The following is a 23492-nucleotide window of genomic DNA, read 5'->3' as shown; positions in this document are numbered from 1 at the left end:
GTCCCACTTGGGGGAAGCCAAGTGTTGCTTTGTTGGTGCCAGGTCCGCGGTGCTGTTTCTTTGTAAATGGCCAGTTTGCATCATGGCAGCTCCTGCATTAGGTGTCTGCCACCTGGTGGTTAGTGTGCATCATAGTGACTGGTCAGACAGTTAGAGGGACACAGCATATTAGCCTTTTATATATATACTAGAGGCCCATTGCACGAAGATTTGTGCAATAGGCCTTCCTTCCCCTGGCTGCCAGCACCGGTTATCCTCCGGCACCCGGGACCCAGGCCTTTGCTCTGGCCTCTGCTTTCCATCTTTGCTCCAGCTGGAGCCTTCAGTATTCTCTGCTCCACTCCTGTAGCTTCCTCTGCCCCCCGCCCTCCCCCTCATAGCAGGTGTCCTGCCCTGCGGCTCCATGCCTGCATATGCAAATTAACCCACCACCTTTGTTGGGTTAATTTGCATATTCACTCCTGATTGGCTTGTGGTCGTTGTGGAGGTATGGTCAATTTGCATATTTCTCTTTTATTAGTGTAGATTTCCAACTTTTTAATTTAAATTATAGTAATAATGATATTATTATATAAGTTCATCCTAATCTATATCTCTAAAATAAATTTTTGAATTTTCTCTGTGCATAATATTCAATTTTTGGTTTTCAAATAAGTGAGATTAGCTATTAAAAGATGAGTAAGTGCACAAGACAAATAGAAGATAAAGAGTGTATACAGGGTGGGGCAAAAGTAGGTTTACAGTTGTTCATAAGGAAAATAATACAATAATTAATAAAAAATAATACAAAAGTAAACACTGTTTTGCATACTCACAACTGTAAGCCTACTTTTGCCCCATTCTGTATATAACAGAAAAGCCTGAGGATTTAAAATTAATGTACATGGACAAAAAGAGAAATGTTTACTTGAGAATATCATGAAAAAAAAGTCTTATCTAAGCCCCATAGTTAGTTGTGTTGTTAAAATTCCCATCCAAAATTACTATTGGTTCACAAAATCCATACTAGATATATTATTTGGATTCTTTATGTGCATAGGAGTCTGACCAATTATTTGGTCTTAATTTGCTAAACTTAACCTTTTCTAATATTAAAATAAAAGAAATTAAAAAGTGTTTCTTCATCTATATTGAAAAATTCATGAGGATAAGTGTTCTATCAAATCACTTAAAGCCATTCCAATACTTTTTGATTTCCTGACTTTGTTCATATCAAACTTGAAAGCTAAAATTCCTTTACACCTCTGATCCCTTTCATTGGTTTATGAAAAACCCAACTGTCCTTCAAAGTCTGCATCAAAAAACATTTTCATGATCATACAAGAAAAATATTCCTCTTTTTCTAAGCATGCATAGCATGTTGTATACATTTTTAATTTTTTGCTACATTAAGATCTGCTCAAGGTTATTTTTGGAGTGTGAAATGGAAAAAGTGCACAAGAGATAATAGTATTAATACCCAGACAGGTGTTATTAACATTAGTATATTATATTTAATTTTTATTATATATTAAAAGCATAACAATGAATACATTTTTACCATATTTCACTCACTGCTTAATACAACTATACATTAACAGTGTGCTATACTATTTATTTTTTCTAATTTATTCTATGTATATGTTTTACCAAATAAGAAAGTTTGAAGATGTAATCCTGAAGAATGACATTAATTCTTATTTGTGTTATGTTGTAAATAACAAAAGGACCCTAAAGGATTCTCTGAGAATAAAATTTTCAAATATTTTATAGCATCAATCTATTTCTGGAACATGCTAGGGCATATTTGAAAAACAGTTTTTAGAGAAGGTTATATATTTATATAGCCATAGATGTGGTCATATTTAAATTTGATTATTCAATTACATTTATAAAACCTGGCAGTTTTAACAGTGTTTATTGTTTAATCTCACTGTTTCTTAATCACAAAGCACACATACGTTGCTCCCTCTCACAGGGATGCCTAAAATCCATATGCAATTCCTTAGTGTCACAGATATTTGTATATTATTAATTTCAAGGACCATCTAATTTGGAAAAACAAATAATATTCATGATCAATAACTCCTCAGTTAGGGTTTGCTATGTGTTAGCTGTCACTTTATGAAGGCACACATCTTGTATTTGCACACTGGAGGGCTAAGTGGAGGAGGGAAAAGGGTGGGAGGGGAAGAATGAGGATATCTGCATTAATGTAAACAATAACAATAAGGTTAGAAAATAATTTTAAAGTAACTTACTTTGAAGTGAAAAGTAAAACCGAGACTGCAAATTCAAATGAAAAGAAATCTAAATTCCTTAATCTCGTGAAATTTCTTTCAAAAATAGATTTCTGTGGGAAAGCTGTTTGCTTTTCTTAACACTAGAATAATTTAAATTATAACCTTCTAATTGACATATGCATTTTCCTCTGTATTTACCAGCTTTCAAGACTAAGATTATGTGCTTCTGAAAGAAACCTACATGTGAAAGAGGGCTGTTATTGCAAGCTTTTAACAAAGTTTTAAATCTTCTTTCTTTCTTTTTAATTACATTTGATTTCCACATGTTAGAAAAGTGCTGATTTTGAATAAACCTTTGAAAACTGCCCTTTCTGGAGCAATTTTAGTCAAATACAGCAGGAAAAAAAAAGTAATAATTAAATAATTAACCCTAAATGCTTTAGACAACCAAGCTTAACCCTTTGCACTCGCTTGCTTTTTTCATCGAGCTACTACCTATGCTAACCATGTCGAGTCACACTCGACATCCGAGTGCAAATTAATTAACCACAAGACTGCTTGATCAACTCTTTCAAGCCTTTAGTTGTATTTAGAGCAGAAAGAGAGGACACGATGCCAATTAATAGAGCATGTAAAGCTTTATGATTACTAATTCATGTCTCAGTAGCTTCATCGGGAAGCTTATTCATAATAACTTTTACTTTTTAGCCAGTTTTACAACCACTTAGAAAGGACAAACTATCATTTTTGCAAATCACAATTAATTGTGCAGATGGGAGAAATTTGAAATCCTGAAATTGTCATTAACATTTTTCTCGTCAGAAAAAAATTCATCTTACACTGTTAAGTAGACAAGTAAATTATACTTCTTAGTTGAATCAAAAATGTACTTATAAATTTTAACTGATCATATTTGAGGTTTGGGTCATCATCATTTCTTTATCCAACATTTAAGTTGATGGATAGAGTCAAAATTTTTCACAAACTAGATTCTACTTGAATTTCCCCCATACACAGGTCCTGCAATATTTCACACATAAAAAAATAAAATTGTGTACTATTGCTGCCTTTAAAACTTTCTCAGGAACTTCTTGAAATGAGCAGATGTCTCCAGAATACTATTTACCCTACTTAGAGAAATTAAATTTAATGGGTAAGGAAAAATAAACAACCACCACATGAAATTCACTCTACAGAAAAATGGCAAAGTGCAATACAAAAATTGTCAGTAAACTTTGTGAAGAAAAGGAATGTGTTCAATAATGAAGACACAGAGAGAAACAAAATACAAGATAAATTGAATAGAAATAATTAGCTGCAGAGGCGTGAAAATACACACACACATACACACGTAATATCCAGTGCACCACTTCTACCTGGCAAGAGCTCTTGCTTTCTCATTTTGGGGACACAGGGAATAGAACTAAACTAGGCTAGAGAATCATATTTTAAGATTGATTAATTCAGGAAAGTGGAAAAATACTCCTGAGAATTTCCATTAGAATATTTTACATTAGTAAATAGGATATGTAGCTACCCAAGTTTTACTCAGAATGGTAGGGAGTTTTCTGAATAAGCAAATATTATTTTAATAGTAATTCTCAGATTGTAACTAAAATATAAACAAGCCACCTATAAAATTTGTTTATAAACTCAGAATATGTATAGTATTTCATAGAATACCAAGGATTTTTAATATGAATAAAATTGATACCACAGTATGAATGTGCAAAAAAAAATCAGTATTAATAGTTTTAAATGTTTTAAACTGGATTTTGTTTATAATTTAAGAAATTGGAAAATTATGTCATATAAATTATATTTCTTTACATATCACAATGGATTATTTAAATGAGTTCTTTTTTATTTAAAATTATATATGCATATAAACACACACTCAAATACAGATTTTAGATTTTTTTAATCATAGCAAATGTTTATTTATATATAGCAACTAGAGGCCTAGTGCACGGACTCATACAATGGTGGGGTCCCTTGGCCTGGCCTGTGGAGATCAGGCCAAAACCGGCTCTCTGACATCCCCCAAGGGGTCCTGGATTGCGAGAGGGTCAGGCCATGCCGAGGGACCCCACTGATGCACAAATCCAGGACTCTAGTATGCATATAAGATCTTTGGTTAATCTCTTCCCACCCTCCCCCTTCTCCCCTTCCTGCTGAGATTCATCAGTCTGTCCCATGTTCCCATGCCTGTGGTTTCTGATCCTACATTGAGCATCTGCTCCCTGCTGGTCAGTGCATGTCATAGCTACTGGTCAGCCAGTCGAACAATTGGCTGGTTGGCTGGTCACTTAGGCTCTTATATATATAGACTAGAGGCCCAGTGCACAAAATTCGTGCACTCGAGAGGGAGTCCTCCAGCCCAGTCTGTGCCCTCTCACAGTCCAGGAGCCCTGTGATGGATCACCCCAAAGTGGTAGGACTTGCCTACCCACCGCCGTGACGCCACTAGGTAGCCTGGGCCTCCCTCTTTGGGACGATCTATTGCTCTCCGCAGAGGGAGGCCCCATCCACCCACTGCAGCCTGCTGGTTGGTGGCCTAGACCTCCCCCTTTGGGGCAATTGTGGAGCCCCCTGATTGATTGATCGCCCCGCCAGCTGGTGGCCTGGGCCTCCCTCTGCAGAGTGATCATGGGGCAATGGCCGGTCCCCTGACCAATCGCATCACACCCGCCTTGGCTGGCCTGGCTCCAGTGGGTGTCATAGTGTGGTCCTCTGGATGTATGTTCCACTGTTTGGCTGTTTGGTCAATTTGCATATTATGCTTTTATTATTCTAGATAACACATTTGGTTATTGTCCTTTCATTTCAAAAAGAAAATATCATTAGTATATAAATTAATTTCTTTAAAATATTCACCATATATTTAAAAATATATTTATCTAAATAAATTTCAGTTATATAAATACTTTTATTTCCAATAAATGATGTGTAAATTTTATTTAGGTATTAGGCCAGACATTATTGATATTATAATAAATATACATATATATATAAAATTATAACATATTTAAATATTTTTTTAAAAATCTAATTGATATTAGATTTTGAGATCCTAACAAAATACAGAAATGAGAAATGTTTTATAAATTAGAAACTAATTCAGATTTTGAGAAAACAAAATTTTTCATGGTGAATTCTCTTTGTGAATATTTTTAGAATATATGTTTTGAAACCTAGATTGGAATACTTTAGGTCTGGATGAGTTTACAAAGACCACAGAATTAAGAGCATATGTTTAAGAATAAAATAAAAGCCTACTGGAATTAAAATTTATAATTACTTCTCAAGTGACTTTTATTATACTTTTCTATTGCAATTTGTGAAACCAAGAAAATAGTGCTTGCTTGTAGAAAAGTTTACATGCAACATGGTATTACTGAAATAAATAAGTAAACCCAAGTCATATTTAAATGAAATTGTTTCTGTATAAACCCTGAAGGACTATCTCAAATAAAACAGTATTACCTCTGTGAAACTAAGAAATAATCATAAAAAATATGTTAAAAAAAACACTAGTAATCAAATGCCAGTCATTTTTTTCCCCAAATGCTCATAGGTATTATTATAAGAAAGTTAACTGTAGTATGAAGAAAGTAACAAATGACTGGGTCTATTACCCATGGATTAATTATTTAGTATCATGATAATAAGAAAAGGACAAAATGTATCTGTGCATACTCCAAGTTAATTTATATTTATTTTGTTGAAAAAGTGATATTTCTTAACCAGAAAAATTCTACATCTAATATCATTCATTAAAATGTAAATGCAGATGAAACTGAGGGAGAAAATCTTTATGTGTTAAATTTTAAATCTAGTTTGACTTTTCTTATTTATAATCAGTAAAATATTTCAGGGTATATTTTAACTGATATAATTGCCTAATGATGACCAGAATAAAAAGTCTTTTTAGAATAAGAAATGGTAATTCTGTTGTAAACTTATGGATTAAAGCATAATTGGTTTGTACTTGATGATTTGCAGTAAAAATTACAGGGACATTTGCTAAGTCACTTTTTCTTCAGTTTTAAAAGGAAAATATAGCATTTATACATACCTTCAATTGTATTGCCATGAATTATACTTTGAGTAAAGGCACAAATATAGTGGAAATAATGAGTGTGATAAGTAATATTGGTTCAGTGTTAGTAGGATTTGGGAGGAAGAGTAAAATAATTGTTACAGTATTATATATCAATCTGTTTTGTGTATATGTATATATACTATTTATTAGTAATTAAAGTATATGTTATATACTATACTATACTATACTATACTATACTATAGTATACTTTTGTGGTGATTGGAAAAATAGCCACAGAATTTTGCAGATTCTCCCATCAAGAGGTACAATTTTTTTCTCAGACCTTAAATTTACCTTGACTTCTGATGTATTTTGATTACAAACATGTATTGAAGGGAGGCTGTCCAAGTTGCAAATCTAAGACACAAGAGGCCATACATATATTTCTACTTTTCCTGATCACCCTTTGATCAGCACCATGTGGAGAAGCCTGAGCTAGCTTCCCAGCTAACACCCTGATGAGGGTGACCTAGCTCCTTGGCTACTGGCTGCACATACTTGAGTGAGCCCAGCAGAGAACTAAATCATAAAATGAGAGAATAATGATATAAGTAAATGGTCTTTGTTTTAAGCTACTAAGTTTTTCAGTAGTTTGCTATCAAAAACTACAGAACTATTAAAAAATTAATTATTTAGAACAGCAATTTTCAACCTTTTTCATCTCTTGGCACACAAACTAATTACTACAATTCTGTGGCACACCAAAAAATATATTTTTTGCCAATTTGATAAAAACAATTGCTATAATTTTGATTTGTTCACACCAGATGGCTACTGTTGTGTTGGCTGTTGTTATGCTTTGACTTGACAATCTAAGGGAAAAAGGTCAGTGCCCCAGACTAAATAGTTGGTATTGCATGCTTTTAAAATTTTTGTGGTACACCAGTCAGCTGTGGCACACTGATTGAAAATCAATGATTTAGAGGAGAAAAGTAAAAGTAAAACATAAGTAAAAATGCTGTAGAGAGACATTTCAGTTGATCTGCATATAGGATGATGATCTCCACAAAATTATAATGGAACTGAAAAATTCATATTGCCCAGTGACATTGTAGCCTTCCTAACGACATAGCACAACACATTAGTCATGTGTTTGTGATCATGCTGCTGTAAACAAACCTGCTAGGCAAATGAAAGTATAGCACATACAGTTGTGTACCAGTACATAATACTTGATGATAAGTGACTTTGTTACTGGTATATGTATTTACTATACTTATCATTATTTTAGAGTGTATTTTTTCTACATATTAAAAAGTTTGCTATAAAATGGTATGCCTCATACATCTTGTGTCCACCTAGTCTCTAGATTGCATAATTTTCTCTTCTGCTTAATATAATCTCATGTTGTTGTATCGTAAACCAGCAAATGAGATACAGGACACCTTAATAAGCCAATTAATTAGGAGTCGTTTATTGTGCGCGGTCCAGAGGGAGGTGTCTTTCCCAAATCTCTGAGCATCACATACAGGAAGTCTCCCATATTTATACTTTTTGAGCCTCTTTGTTTGCAGAAAGTACAAAGAGCTTTGTGTGAGTTATTGTTACAGACAGTTGTAACCTTGAATACATAATGAGTTTGTACTTGGCATAAGAATATGGGAATTGTTATCAGTATTAGTTTATTTTAGTCTATTACATTAGATGGCTAGCTTGCAAGGTCAGGCAGTTAAGTTTATCTTTTTCTATTATTTGAACTAAAAACAAAGTCATTTTATTGAATAACAGACTGTCTTAAAGGGACAGAGTTTATAATGGCAGAGTTTACAAGACTAGGGACTAACAATAGCAGAGAGTTTCAAACGGCAGTTTTTTTTTATACAAGATGGAGGTTAATATGCTTCAATGTTACCATGCACAGTGATATGCTGAACAGGCTGGAAGCTTAGAAGCAATAGGCTATACCATATTCATCTGCATTCATGAATTCCAAATGGTATTTTACCTGGTGATACTGTGGAACCTGATGGGCTGTAACTACATCGAATAGAAACTACAGTGTATGTCTTTGTGTTCCTAGGTGTGTACTCGGCTATACCATGTAGGTTTGTGTAAGTGCATGAAATCACCTAATGATGCATTTTTCAGAAGGTATCCCTGTACTTAAGTGGCTCATGACTGTAGCTCGGTTATTTCATTGTAAAAGCTGCAAACACATTCAGGAGGGTGACTTTCACCTTTTAAAAATTTACATCAGGTTTGTAAATCAACTGTAAGTTTAACTCTGCAGTTTAATTAATTTGTTTATTTTTTGTTCTACTGATGGTATTTTAAGAGTCATGTTGATTAAATTTCACTTTTAAAAATGCACTTAAAAATTCAAATTTTACGTACAAAAACGGCACCACTGTGAAACAAACATGCCATGCATTTCATTTTATAATAACGACTTCTGACTCACAAATATTTGACATTTACATAAGTATTCAAGATACTTTATATTTGCTTTTGAAAAAGTTCACGATACAGTTAAACTGAATTTTAGCAAACATACACAAACTTATTATGCATAAAAAAATATTAAAATGTGTAGTTTATTCCACTGGTGATTCAAGGAAATGCTCATTCTAAGACAAAGAGTATATTTTGGGAAGTGAGTTACTATAGGTAGCCAGTTTTCTCCAAAAGTAAGATTTTTACCTACCTCTTTAAACATCAAATATTATTAATCCACCTAATTTGAACACTCCTCTTCCTAAAATATATTTCTTGTCCTAACAAGAGAAGAATAATTGAAATGGTTCTTGGAAACTGAAGCTCTATAGCAAAATAAATTATTTTGGCAAATATTTGTTGTATTCCTCATCTCCACTTCTCGAAGGGATCACCATGCCAAGAGTGTCTGAGAAATGGCTAGCAGGCCAGTGGGTTTGCAGTAGAGTGACTTAGGGACAGAGTAGTTAAAGATATGACCAGAGAGATGAGGGTGCAAAGATCTAACCTTTTAGAATATGAGATATGAGTGAACTGTACTTATTGGAGGATTTTCTTCAGAGGAGTGCCATGATATCTTAGGTTTTAAAAGAATTAATCTGGCTTCTGTAAATTAAGCAGATTCTCGGTGACAAAATGATCATGCAATGACAGAACCATTTCATCTGCATTCATGAATTCCAAATGGTATTTTACCTGGTGATACTGTGGAACCTGATGGGCTGTAACTACATCGAATAGAAACTACAGTGTATGTCTTTGTGCTCCTACATACACTGTGGGTGTTCAGTGAAGACTCATTTAGATCAGTCCACATTGTAGAGGTGATGGTGACTAGGATAGTAACAGTTCAGTGAGGAGATACATTGTGTATACAATTAAATGACTTATTGCTTAATTGGATATGGTACAAGCAGGAAGAGATTTTAGAGAGTTGGCAGCTTGATAAACTAAGGTTGGACTCTTTCTAGAGCTCATTAAATAATTGGTCCCACAGGTGATTCTCAATTGGAGGGGAGACTTTGATCTTGCAATCACTTTCTGTGTCTTGGCCTCTTCAACCTCATAGATAAATAGTCATGGACATATCTTAAAACATTGCTCATTCCATCACATATATATACATTATGTATTTTAGAGCTGGACACATTGTCTACTCATTTTAGGACTGATTCAAAATATGTGAGTAATTAGAAAAGACATAATCAGGCAAAGGGGAAATGGGTCTTTGTGTGCAGAAAAGGCAAAATTTGAGTACCTTTTTTTTTTTTTTTTTTAATGATAGCACTGTATAACCCCAAGAAGAGTTAGCTTGAAAATTAGGTTCTTTAGCCAAATTGTGCCTATATATGTGAACTATGATGTACATGGAGCATTAAATTATACGGATTCTATGACCAACAAAGGCCTAAGAAGACATTATATCTGTACAATGCCAGAAATGCTGATTGAAAAATAAAATCAAATAGCCTGCCGGTGTTGCTCAGTGGTTGAGCACCAACCCAAGCCCCAAGAAGTGCTGGTTTAATTCCTGGTCAGGGCACAAGCTGGAGTTGCAGGCTTGATCCCCAGTAGGGTGTGTGTAGAAGGCAGCCAATCAAAGATTCTCTCTCATCATTGATGTTTCTGTCTCTCCCTTCTTCCTTTCCCTTCCTCTCTCTAAAAATCAATTAAAAATAAAATAAAAGCAAATAACTAAATTTATGAATCTACTTTTTAATTATAAAAAAGTATTTGATTGTTTTCTTCCCATTTTAAAATGAAGCAGATTTTATTTCAGCAATCAACAGCTCAGTTGTGGCTGTTGTGTTGTTTATGTTTTTCCTAACATGTCAAGAGTTAAAATTCTTTCTACATAAAATATCTCTTAAGATAAAAGTAATTTATCAAAAATTTTAGAGTGAGATCTTTTTGAAATTGCCCATCTATAAAAATGAGGAGCATGTCATCTAAATAAAGGCCTCAGGGTTCTGTGTTAAACTCCTGATTAAATTAAGTTTGGATTATAACAGAATCTTATTAAGTGAAGTTTATGAGAAGCAGGTAATAAATCTATATTCAATGGCAGAGAGACCAGTGTTGACAATGAAAGGACTCAATTAGTCAGCCAGTAACTCATCAAATGTTTTGCTAAAATAAATTACAAATTATATTACACTTTGATTTTTTTTTTTAAAATCAAATAACCAGTAATGGCAAAGTTAGAAACACCCAAACATGAAGCAATATTAAATGTTTATTTTGGAGGCAGTAAAAGTGTGGAATGAGAACACTTAAACTGCAATAAGAGAAAAAAAAAAGGACAGGTAATAATGGATTTGCTCTTTTCACAAAATGATGTTAGAATGATGAGTTTATAAGAAGGCAGAGGTATAGCCTTCTTTGATATAAGACTAAGATCAATTCTCAAATAAAATATCTGTTATCTAGATGTAACAGGCAGTTCCAAATAAATCTGCCTCAAAGAGAATTAACTTCTCATAGGGAAATAAACGAGTGTGACTTTCATAGGCTTTCTGTGGCTACACACTGCTGGGCTCAGATTACTCAGCTGAATCCCAGTAGATCAACAGGGATTGAAAATTATTTGATGATTGTCAGTATACAAATCCACTAATAAAATATAATATACTAATGGGATGGAGCCGACACGTTTGCACCTTTAAAAGACTTAAGTGGGTAAGGAACTCATCTTCACATCCCTTCCTAAATTCTCCAGAGAGGTCTCGCTAGCAATGTGCCTTCCGTCAAAGCCTGGGAGGCTAAGGATGTTGGGCATTGAGAGGAGATCATTTTTACTTTCGGAGATCACCCTTTACTCTTAGAAATATCCCCACGATGGTCCTTCAGTGTGCTGGGACTATTTATAACTGGAAGAGATTTCTAGAGCCACCCTCAATTTCTTCACTAGAAAAGAATATTGTCTGTCTGGGCTCAGCACCACTTTGTTCATACCTGTTTTAGTTTGTGTTATACTATCTTGTGTGGGACTATTTACACGTCATTGCCGATCACAATACTGTGAACATCTAAGGGAAAGGAATATACAGGATGTGGCAAAAGGAGGTTTACACTGGTTCATCTGGAAATAGTATAATAATTGGTAAATAATAATACAAAAATGAACTCTGTGTTTTGTGTACTCACAACTGTAAACCTACTTTGCCCCACCCTGTATTTGGTTTGGTTTGATTTGTTTTTCATCCTGGTGCTCACAGTGTCTGTGCCTAACAACTGAGAAATTAGTATTCTTCAATGGACATGAAGGAAAAAAAACAATCAGAAAAGAAGAAAAAGAGAGAGGAAAGGAGGCATGAAGGATTGACAGTGTTCTAGGATGATGTCCCTGTAAGCTATTTTTGCAGTTTGTACTTAATTGTAATCAATTGTGAAACATTTTAGGGATAACAACTTCAAACAATGATTGCCCTCTAAACCTTTGAGCTCTTGAAATGTAGTCATGCAAATAGCATAATTTTCACAGCAGAAAGTAAGGTGCAATGTTAATATACATGAATCAAAGATCACTTATATTTATGTATAATTTAAGGCTGTGCTGAATTTAGATGCAGTTATTATACAAATTCTAGCAAAAATATATTTCATTATGCCTATACTCTTGATAATGCAGACTTAGGACCTCAGTGAGCACACATTTGTGTCCAGAAACATGAGATGTGAGGGCATTAAAAGTCTTAATGTGCCCTGGCTACTTTGGCTTAGTGGATAAAGTGTTGGCCTGTGGACCTAAGGGTCCTGGGTTCAATTCTGGTCAAGGGCATATGCCTAGTTGTGGGCTCGGACCCTGGATGGGGTGTGCAGGAGGCCAATCAATGATTCTCTCTCATCATTGATGTTTTTATCTTTCTCTCCCTCTCCCTTCCTCTCTGAATCAATAAAAATATATATTTTTAAAAATCTTAATGTGATACAAATATTAGTATCCAATTACTGCAATATTGCCCCTTCAAACCTCTCTCTGAAGTTTTAAATAATCTATATATATAAAAGCCAAGTGACTGGAACGACAGGAACAACCGATCGCAATGACGCACACTGGGGCCGGCTAACCAGTTCGATGGGGGCGGTGCAGCTGGCCAACCTCCCGAGGCCCCTTCCCCCAGCTGATTCAGCCCCCAATTGCCCCCCCACCCCAATCGAGGGAGGGTGGGGCCAGCTGTCCCACCTCTTGTGGCTCCTCCCCCTGGCCAGATCAGGCGGGCTGGCTGGACCCTACCTGTGCACGAATTCATGCATCGGGCCTCTAGTTTAAAATATAAAGTAATGGAATTTGTTTTTGTTTTTTTAATCCTCACCTGAGGATTTTTCCCCATTGATTTTTAGAGAGAGTGGAAGAGGAAGGAAAAGACAGATTGAAATATCAATGTGAGAGGAACACATTGATTGATTGCCTCCTGCACATGCCCAGGCCAGGCAGGAATTGAACCCAGGACCCTTCAGTCAGCAGGCTGACATTCTATCCACTCAGCCAAACCGGCTAGGGCTGGAATTTGTGTTTCTTCATGCTGCCTTAAGTTATGCTCATTTTTTAACTCCTAATTTTATGAGGAATAGTTACAGGGAAGTAATAACTTTGTCAGTAATAACTTTGAGCATAAGGTACATGAGAGGAACAATAAAAATGTGTAAGGACTCACTAAGGCCACAGAAACAAATTAAGTAATTATTTTGGTAGTTATTTGTTAGGTTTCCAAAAAGTACCAGTAAAATGTCAATCTGAACATGATAGATGCTTAATATATCATTTGCTTTTAATTTCTAAATAAAAATCAAACAAAAGGTCAAAACAAAATTATTTCCCAGAAATGTATTATGCAAGTACCATTTTTATCTTTTCTGTTTGAGCTGTTAGATCTCGAAAGAACTACGAATCCCTTCATCGTCAACTTTTTGATAATTGTACAGCACTCACATCTTCATGTTTTATCAAGAGTTTAGCTAAGCTACTCCTTGCTATTGCTGCCTTGATATTAGGGGCCTACAGTGACTTTAAACTGACACCAGCCCCTCAGGCTAGCACACACCCTAGATAGTGGCCCTCAGAGTCACAAGTAAATAAACATTCCTGATATGATTTTCCAGCAGCACTGTAATCAACAGCCCCCCTGCCTCCCAGTCCATTGTCCTCGTGTGCACCTTAGAGAAGACCCCTTTGGGGTTTACTAAAATCCTGCTCTTTGAATTGATCAATTCAGCATTAGTGCAGGAATCCAAAAGCATTCCATCCAGGGACCCTGAATCAGGCATGTGCCCCAGAACCTGCCTCCTCTCTGTCTGCACTCTGCCAGGTCCTCCCTGTTTGGCCCTCAGGGTAGGGCGTGTACTTCCTCCAGGACCTGTGAGAATTTGTCTATTTCAGTTTCTCTTGTTATCTATGTGGCTCACCATCTGGCAACCTGTTCTCCACTTAACAACTATTACTTTGACAATTTCATAACAGTTTTACACATAGAAGTTATTAATATATTATATATCCAAACAGCAAAGTCCTAGTTAAACTTAATTTAACTGAAATAAAATGATAATGCAATATTATATTCCTTTCACCAAAAAGTTGTCTCTGTTTACCACTCAAAATTGCCTTGTTTTCTTTCTCACTATAGAGATACCTTTGCACCTAAAATTACATCTACATTGTTTGACTTCCGCAGGAGAGAATAAAATCGATGAAGATCTGAACTGCATTTGTATGAGTGAATGCATTATCTCAAACACCTAATAGAGCACTAGAGAAATATCTCCACAAATATCTAATGAATTAATAAATACTTCATTGTGATATTCTAAAGACTCATAATAGAGAGTTTGAGAACCACTGAATCTGGTAAAGTTCAACTCTTCTAGATGCATCCTCTAAAAGTTATTTATATGTGTAGACTTTCTAAATGGAGTATCATTGTATCTCATGTATTTGTAGATAGAAATTACATCTTCTTTATAGTTTAAGCATAAATAAAAATAGCTTTTTAAGATTTATTTTGTAAATGTTATTCATGCATTGTTTTCTGTAGGGAGTGGCTACAGGGTTAAGCCTAGGGCTGACCACAAACAAGTCCCAGCTTGGAGGGCAGAGCCCTCCTAGCATAATTAAGCTTAACCTTATAGTCCTCCCTAGTTCCTTCCTAGGTGGCTAATGGGCTGTGGGAGATGCAGCAAGTGCTGCCAAAACAAGGTGAAACTCACAAGAACATTGTAACTATGTTGACCACTTCCTTGTTTTGCTTTGTGTGCTCTGACTATAAAACAAAGCTATGCGCCGAAACCGGTTTGGCTCAGTGGATAGAGCATCAGCCTGCGGACTGAAAGGTCCCAGGTTTGATTCCGGTCAAGGGCACGTGCCTTGGTTGCGGGCACATCCCCAGTGGGGGGTGTGCAAGAGGCAGCTGGTCGATGTTTCTAGCTCTCTATCTCTCTCCCTTCCTCTCTGTAAGAAATAAATAAAAAATATATTTTTAAAAAAATAAAGATTTGGCTTGCAGGCTGGGTCACTGTTTCCTCATCCAGGCACAGTGATCCGACCTAGCCCCAGCTGTATTCTCTTGTCTGTCTTCTTTAATCCTCACCACCCCCTCAGGCTCACCGAACCTGGCCCTGCTGGCATGGCATAGTTTTCTAGAGTTTATTTTTCCCAACTGTTACATTGTATGCAATGGTTATATCTTCATTGGCATCTTTCATGATATACCATGGTATAAGTAACAGATTGATGTTATCTGGGGTAAGAGAGTTGGACATCAAAAGCTAGAAATTGATGTAACACCTTAATCAATAAAGAAATTTAAAAAAAAAACTAGAAATTGATACTACAAAGATAGCCTCTGTGATTATGCTTTCCAATTCTAAAATGTTTCTGAATCATTTTTAAAAATGTTAATAATGACTATCATTTTAAAAGTGCTTAAACCTTATAGTCATATTAAAGATGCATTAATTCCATTATTTCCCTCACTTCAGTGGAATAATCATATTTCTAATAGGTTGGCACTATCTAAAATATTACATTCATTTGTGCACAACTAACCATGTGCACACATGGCTTTACATTTTAGTTACAAATGTAGAATCCTTACTTAATCCTGGAAGACAGATATTTGCCCTACTTTTGATAAAGGAATACCAAGAGTCAGAGTAGTTCAGTAATGTAAGATAATAAAATAATAACTTGCAAATTTACATAATGCTTTGAAAAAATTATTTGTGTCTAATTAAGGCACAAATATATCTGTATTCAGAACATAAACCACTGTACCACATTTCCTCTCATGACATATGTCTGCTAATATAATAAAATTACCATTTATGAGATAAATCTAAGTGCACTAATTTTTTTAAAAATTAGAACTGCCTGCAATATTATGAAATTCCCAAGTACATCCAAAACGAGGGGTGGATGTTGGAGCTCCTCTGGTTTCATAGAAAACAATTATGTTTATCATCTCTTTTGGTAAAAAGATATCAATTTTGTAATTTTTAATGATATAAATCTTGATAACACATTTTGTATTTAACTTATTATTAAAAGGGACTTTAAATACATTTTTAATTTCTAGGTTTGAATGTTAACTAATGTTATTTTATGTCTACATAGAAAGAATGCTTAAGAACTTTATTTTGTCTCAAATAAAAGGGCAAGTAGCTATCCCTTAAAAACATCATCTTTATCCTGAAACACAATGTCTGTGTCAGAAGTCAGACTGCTCCGTCATGAAATCAAACTGAGCATGGAAATTTGGACTCACTCATGACAGCTCATTATCTATCAAGTGGGTGTATAATACTTGAGAACAAGGCACAGAACATGCACTGGCCAGGTTCATAGCTTGGTTCTGACACACAGTGCGTTCTTCATTTCAATTATCTGCACCACAATTTCTCCCCTGTAAAGGGCAATAATAATAATACTTAAATCATTTTATAGGAAATAATATTAAGGTGCAGAGATATTGGATCATGTCCATGGAAAAAGATAAAGCAGTCAGACATAAATTCTGCTATGACTCAATCCAAAGTTTATAAGCTTTCAACTATATCATGCTACATAATAATAAGTAGGAGAAAGGACACCGAGGAGGAGGGAGAAAGAGGGGTGGGGATGGGAAGAAAGGGTGGAGGAGGACATGTGGAAGAAAAAAAGAGGAGCAGGATGATGAAGGAGAAGAACAGGAAAAAAAGAAAATAATGTCATTTATATACACTGAGTGGCCAGATTATTATGATCTCTAAACACATAATATATATATATATATATACACACACACACTGGTGTCCCGCAGCCCAGCCTGCACCCTCTCCAATCTGGGATTCCTCTCACAATCCATGACTGCTGGCTCCCAACTGCTCACCTGCCTGCCTTCCTGATTGCCCCTAACCGCTTCTGCCTGACAGCCTGATAACCCCCTAACCACTCCCCTGCCAGCCTGTTTGCCCCTAACTGCCCTCCCCTGCAGGCCTGGTCACCCCTAACTGCCCTCCCCTGTAGGCCTGGTCCCCCCCAACTGCCCTCCCCTGCAGGCTTGATCGCCCCTAACTGCCTTCCCTTACAGGCCTGGTCCCTCCCAACTGCCCTCCCCTGCTGGCCATCTTATGGTGGCCATCTTGTGTCCACATGGGGGGAGCCATCTTGTGTTTTGGAGTGATGGTCAATTTGCATATTAGTCTTTTATTAGATAGGATAGAGGCCTGGTGCATGGGTGGGGGCCAGCTTGTTTGCCCTAAAGGGTATCTTAGATCAGGGTGGGGGTTCCCTTGGGGCATGGGGCAGCCTGGGTGAGGGGTCTATGGTGGTTTGCAGGCCAGCCATGCCCCCCAGCGACCCAGGTATCTGTGATTTATTTATCTTTTACAATTGACACTTTGTAGCCTGGAGCGGGCCAAGCCTTCTGCTTACTCCGTGGCAGCAGCCATTTCTGTTGGAATTTATTATCTTCTATAATTGAAACTTTGTAGCCTTATGCAGAGGTCAAAGCAGGCCAGGGCTACAGAAGCTTCGCTTCCTCCATCGCCAGGTGCAACCCTACCCTCCTGCTCTCTCCAGCTCCGTGGCTGCCACCATTTCTGTTGGGATTTATTTATCTTCTATAATTGAAACTTTGTAGCCTTAAGCGGAGGCCTGGGTCCACCAGGGTGTGGGGAAAGCTTGGCTTCCTCCATTGCCGGGGAAACCCAAGCCTCCCTCCTGCTCTCTCTGTGGCCATAGCCTTCTTGGTTGGATTAATTTGCATACTCGCTCCTGATTGGCTTGTGGGCATGGCTTGTGCGTGTAGCAGAGTGATGGTTAATTTGCATATTAATCTTTTACTAGATAGGATATATTAGAAGCCCGGTGCATGAATTCATGCATGGGTGGGGTCTGGCCAGCCTGGCCAGGGGGAGGGAACATGGGTGGTTGGCCAGCCTGCCTCTGCTGGTCAAACTCCTGGTCGAGGGAACAATTTGCATATTAGCCTTTTATTAAAACTGATGCCATTCTCACTTACAGATGAACAAATGGAAGCATCAATGTGCTAAGTAGCTTGTCCAAGATGAAATATTAAAAGTAATAATGTCAGAAGTTAAGAATTCTCAAAATTTCTAACTAAATATTAAAAGTGCAATTTGTATGTAGTCTTACTGCACTATAATTCTCTCTACTGTTTTCTGGTAAGAACTAGTATTTTGCTGTAAGACGGATTGGAGATTTATTGAGTGCTTTATTTTATTTGTAACAGTCTTTGAAAAGCTATTGAGAGTTTTGACATAAAACAAAGTAAATAATAGGAGAAAGAGGGCTCTAGTGGTCAAGTTCCTTGGAAAAAAATTAAAGAAAAAAGAATGGGATGATATTGGAAACGTTTATCAACCCAAGCTCTTAGAGTTCTAGCCATGCTCTTGAATTATTGACTTATTACAAGGTAAGCGTCTGACATTTTACAAAATAGAAGTGAGACAGGGATAATTAGCAACTAGAAATAATTCATTGTTAAATTTTTAAAATTAATATTTCCTATATATATTTGATGTTCCAATAAATATTTAAGAATGATATTTAATGATATATTTTAAATCTATTCTCTACCTTATCCTTGGTTAGTCATATTTTTTAATCATTCATGGGAAATAACTAAATTAGTTAAATATCCCTATCTGTATTGTCACCTTTGTGAAAATCTTGTTAGATTTTGTAATTATAATGTAACTGTTTAGCAAGTTATACACTAATTCAAAGTTAAATTATATACATCATTGTTTGTAGCAAACCAAGAGGAATTTGGGCATTCAGTAGAATGGATTATTTAAATACTTTTTCTATTAATATATTTACATTTATTCCATTGATAGTTTGATTTAGAAAATAGTAAAATCTACTTTTAAATATTATACATCTCTACCTTAACACTATCAGTGCTAAACAAGAGTGCATTATAAAAACCACATATCTTTTAAAGGGGAATTGTTTTAGTTAGTACATATTAGTTAAATGTTTTCTTTGTGCCAAACACTGTTCTAAATGTTGGATATACAGGAGTGATAAAAACCCAATCCCTGATTTTGTGAAGCTGGCATAAAAATGTAGGCAAAACAATAAACAAAATGAAAAAAGAAATAAGTGCTATTAAAGAAATAGAGTAAGGAAGGGTAATGGAATATATTGCCAGATTTTGAAATTTTAAATAAGTAGTAAGGAAACTCCACAAGAAAAAAAGTGACAATTGAGTCAAGACCTAAAGGAGGACAGTGACTCGTTTTGAGTAGTGAATGATATTATCTGACACACTGACACAATTTAACAGGCTTGTTCTGTTGCAGTGTAGGGAATATATTTGAAGGTACTAAGGACTGACACAGAAGAAAAAAACCAGGAGTTCTAGCGTTCTAGCAGGAGAGGTGGTTAAAATGTTTCAGTGTCTGGATATATGTGAAGGCACACCCTGAAGATGGACTGTATGTGTGTTGTGAGATTAGATAAGTTTTGTTTCCTCTAAGTGTTTGCCTTGAGCTATTTGAAAAATGTGATTCCACTTATTGACCTAAAAAATCTTGTGGAAAAATTTTTTGAGATGATCAAATGTTGAGTTTTGGATATGCAAAATATGAGATGCCTAGTAAACATTGAGATAGATAGGTAGAATAGATAGATGATAGATGATAGATAGATAGATAGATAGATAGATAATAGATAATTACCTAATATGAGAAGTTCTGATGACTGACTTGATGACAGTCCACACCTAATAAATAGGTCAGATAAAGAAGAAGCAAGAGAAAAGGGAGGAGCCAATAATGTTGGTTTTTAAAAAACCTGTGTAGTATTATCCTGGAACTCACATAGCAAAAGTGTTTTAAAGAGGATGTACTTGTACTTAACAGTTGCAAATGCTCATATGTTCCTCATAAACTGAGTACGATAGTATGAGAATTGACCTTTGGATTTAGCAAGGTATTTACCACTGCCTCTGGTGACCTCAGCAAGTTCATATAATGGAAAGTAATAGAAGAAGGTACCTGAATGGGGTGTGTTTAGGATAAAATTAGAAGATAAATGATGAGCAGATGAAATGAACACAATGAAAATAGGGAGGGAAATGGGGCACAAGCTGAAGAATATATTTAAGGCAATAGAAAGTGTTTTGTTTGGGGTGTGTGTGTGTGCGCAGAACATGATTCCATATATTTTCTTTAATCCCAGGAATTCTCTCAATAGTTTGGTCTCATGAATATCCTTGGTACATTCTTTGTCCATTCTGAAGTTGATGTTATAATATTTATATACAAACACAATTTCTACAGAGCTCAGCATATATTACTAAGATACATCCTATTCAAGATACCTAAACATTTATATCTAACAAATCATGTTAATGGATAATTATTAAGGAGTCAAATTGAAATTCTGTGCCAGTATCACAAGGTTCATCACTTATTCTTTTCTTAGATTTTTACATACATTAAATTTATCTCTCTAAATTATTATTAAAACTTACAAAAATTATTTTCCCAATCCTGTGCAAGGCACTATGCTAAGCCTGTTAAATACAATTTCCTCCTCTTCACTATACACTTACAAATAGATTTTTATTAACCTATATTCTAAATAATGGTCCTGGGTTCAGCAACTCAGTGACTTTCCTGATCCTTGATAAATGTGATTGATGTGGCAGGGATTCGGTGCAGCTATGCATACTTCCAAAGTACATGACCTATAACTTTTACAACTTTATTAGACAGTACTTACTGAAAGATAAGGACTAAGTCATAAGCAACACTTCTTTTGTATGCTGGATAGAGCTAAATGCAATGAAAGACACTTAACATGACCTTACTTTTAATACAGATATTAATTTGTCTAAGAAAAACAATATCTTGAAGAGCAAACACAATCAATCTTTCTCATGGTTACAAATTTGAATTAGTAAGAATCATGAAACAACAGCAAAAAAGTAAATTAATTAAGATTTTTTCTTTTAAAAGTCATGCCATCATTATGAGATAAATTACCAAATTACAAAATTAAAATAAGATGAAATAAAATTCCAATTCTACTGGCAAGGCAAAGATTTGCATGTCATAAGTTGTACATCTTATGGTGCTGATTGTCCAAAAAAGGTTGGTGAGGCATTCAAAACTAACCTCCTGTCTAGCTTACTGAGTTTCCCCTAAAAGTTTGCTATTGGAAATGCAAATACCAGGAATCTTACATTTCAAATATGATATTCCTGAGCCAAATACATATCTCCAAAAAAATGCTGGATTTCTGGATGCTTAAATTTTTTTGCAATTTAAATATTGCTAGAATGTAAAATGCCATGTTTTAGCTTCAAATGAAATCACAATATCATGAGATATAAATGTGAGGAAAATAATTAGGAGCACATCCGCTTTTCAATATTTTAATATGGATTTTTGGTCAAGGTTTAAATACATATCAGAAAGCACACAATAACCAGTCTTATTTTAGGATCTTGATCTTTGTAAATCCTTGAACAATTTAACATCCATCCCATTGATTGCCATATTTCCCTTAATTTAAATGTATTATTTTAAAACTTTTTGAATGATGAGCATTCAAACGAGTCTGCAACTTCCAGATTATATTATTTTTGTTTTATTTTTGTATAAAATCTTTACTGAGATGACAGAATAGCTTATGCTGTGTATGAAATTAATAAGTTATAATTATTTATACATAACATATATATTCATCATGTATATATGGCCCCAATGATACTAAATAAAAAGAATATGATTCAGAGTTGCATAAAAATGGTTTTAATTCTATGTTGTACTTATGTCCTGTATGAACTTTAAAAGTGCTTTATTTTTCATTTCCATCAATAAATAAAAGTTAATATTACCTCAAAATAAACCGATCATAAGTTACAATTACTAAATAAGAAAGTATATATCATTTTCTTGGCAATTAAAACAGTAAACAAGTACTTCTCTTCCCTTCTTATCTAGAAACAAGGCTAGAGATTAGCTAAATGGAATCAGTGATTCAATTTTATTTTTAGAACAAAAGCAAAAACTAAACGTCATAAAGAAAAATAAATGAATATTTTATTTAAAATATCAATATTTCTCATAATAATTAAACTATTAGTGTATTTTCAAACTCTTAAAGACTAAAAGTGTTTGAAATATTGTACATGCATATGTTATCTACAATGTACACAAGATAATGTAAGCTAGACAGTATATATTTTTATCTTAAATTAGTAAAACATCTGTGCTCCGAATATACTGTAAGTGGGTAACATAAAGCAACAAACTGTGGTTTTGAAATAAGTAAACTTTTTATAAAAAGTGAGATGTTCATTTTTCAAGACAAATAATTAAATTAATCCTAAATAATTTTTAATGGAGAGACTTCATTGTATATACTAAATAGAATTTTTAGTAATTTCAGTGACTTTTGCTTGCTATTTTCTACAAATACTACTACAACTCTCTGATAATATGAATATTCAAGTGCATGAAGAGCAAAATGCAGAGGCATTTTTTTCATGTACAATGAGAAGGCAAACAATGGAAATTTTGCCTCCCGACAATAGTGGACCTAATATTTATTAGCTACCATTTAAATTGATGATGCGAAATGCAGTAAATCTTTTTCTACTGAAACAATGTATAAAGTATCTATCCTGCTCATTAAAAAAAAAAAAAAAAGCCAGGAATGTGTTTTACTACAGTCTGGTCAGCATTTTAGAGATTCATAATCATTGCAGCAGAGAAGAGAAATTTACATAAATAAACTCACCTTATCCACAATACATATCTGCTTTCTTGTTTGCGCATCAAGTATTTCAATCTCAAAGTGAGCTGCTTTTGAATGTTTCACTGCTGGAGCTGACTTTAGAGGGCCCGCTGAAAGTATAAGTTGAGAAAAAGAGTGAAATTTTCTCATGTCATTCTTTGCTGTGGATCGCGTAGCTCCTGGGGAAGAAAGGTCTCTCTTGCTTTCTGAAACAAGGGACTTCTGCCTTTTGAACATTGTGTAAACCTCCAGGAGAATCTGTCATGTCAAAGAAGACACTTTGCAAGTGTTTTTCCTTCACACCAGTTAAATACTGCTCCTGAAACCCGAAAGGTCAAGTGGCATGCCATTCCAATAGTTCAGTTTTATTTAGCAGGATTAAAACCAATGACTGATCTTCTTTCTATATATAACACACCGTTGTGAACTGCTGCAATGTAGAGGCTTACTTTACCAGCATTCAAGTTGTTCCTTGCTT

The 23492-nt window shown here is 35.0% G+C and overlaps 1 protein-coding gene across 1 annotated transcript in view; it reads right to left on the bottom strand.

The window, feature by feature from the left end:
• The window catches only part of TECRL (trans-2,3-enoyl-CoA reductase like), a gene marked incomplete at both ends in the record, with an annotated part of 76713 nt that extends 53462 nt beyond the window's left edge, over positions 1-23251 (bottom strand). The window contains one exon of the mRNA XM_079779382.1: positions 23018-23251. Within this exon, the coding sequence (XP_079635508.1) occupies positions 23018-23251 (234 nt within the window). The remainder of the gene's footprint in view (positions 1-23017) is intronic.
• Between the last annotated feature and the right edge of the window lie 241 nt (positions 23252-23492).

Source organism: Cnephaeus nilssonii (assembly GCF_951640355.1).
Source record: "Cnephaeus nilssonii genome assembly, chromosome: 1".
NCBI classification, from domain to species: domain Eukaryota; kingdom Metazoa; phylum Chordata; class Mammalia; order Chiroptera; family Vespertilionidae; genus Cnephaeus; species Cnephaeus nilssonii.
The sequence above is the reverse complement of the archived record's forward strand: the minus strand, read 5'-3'. Positions and strand labels throughout refer to the sequence as shown.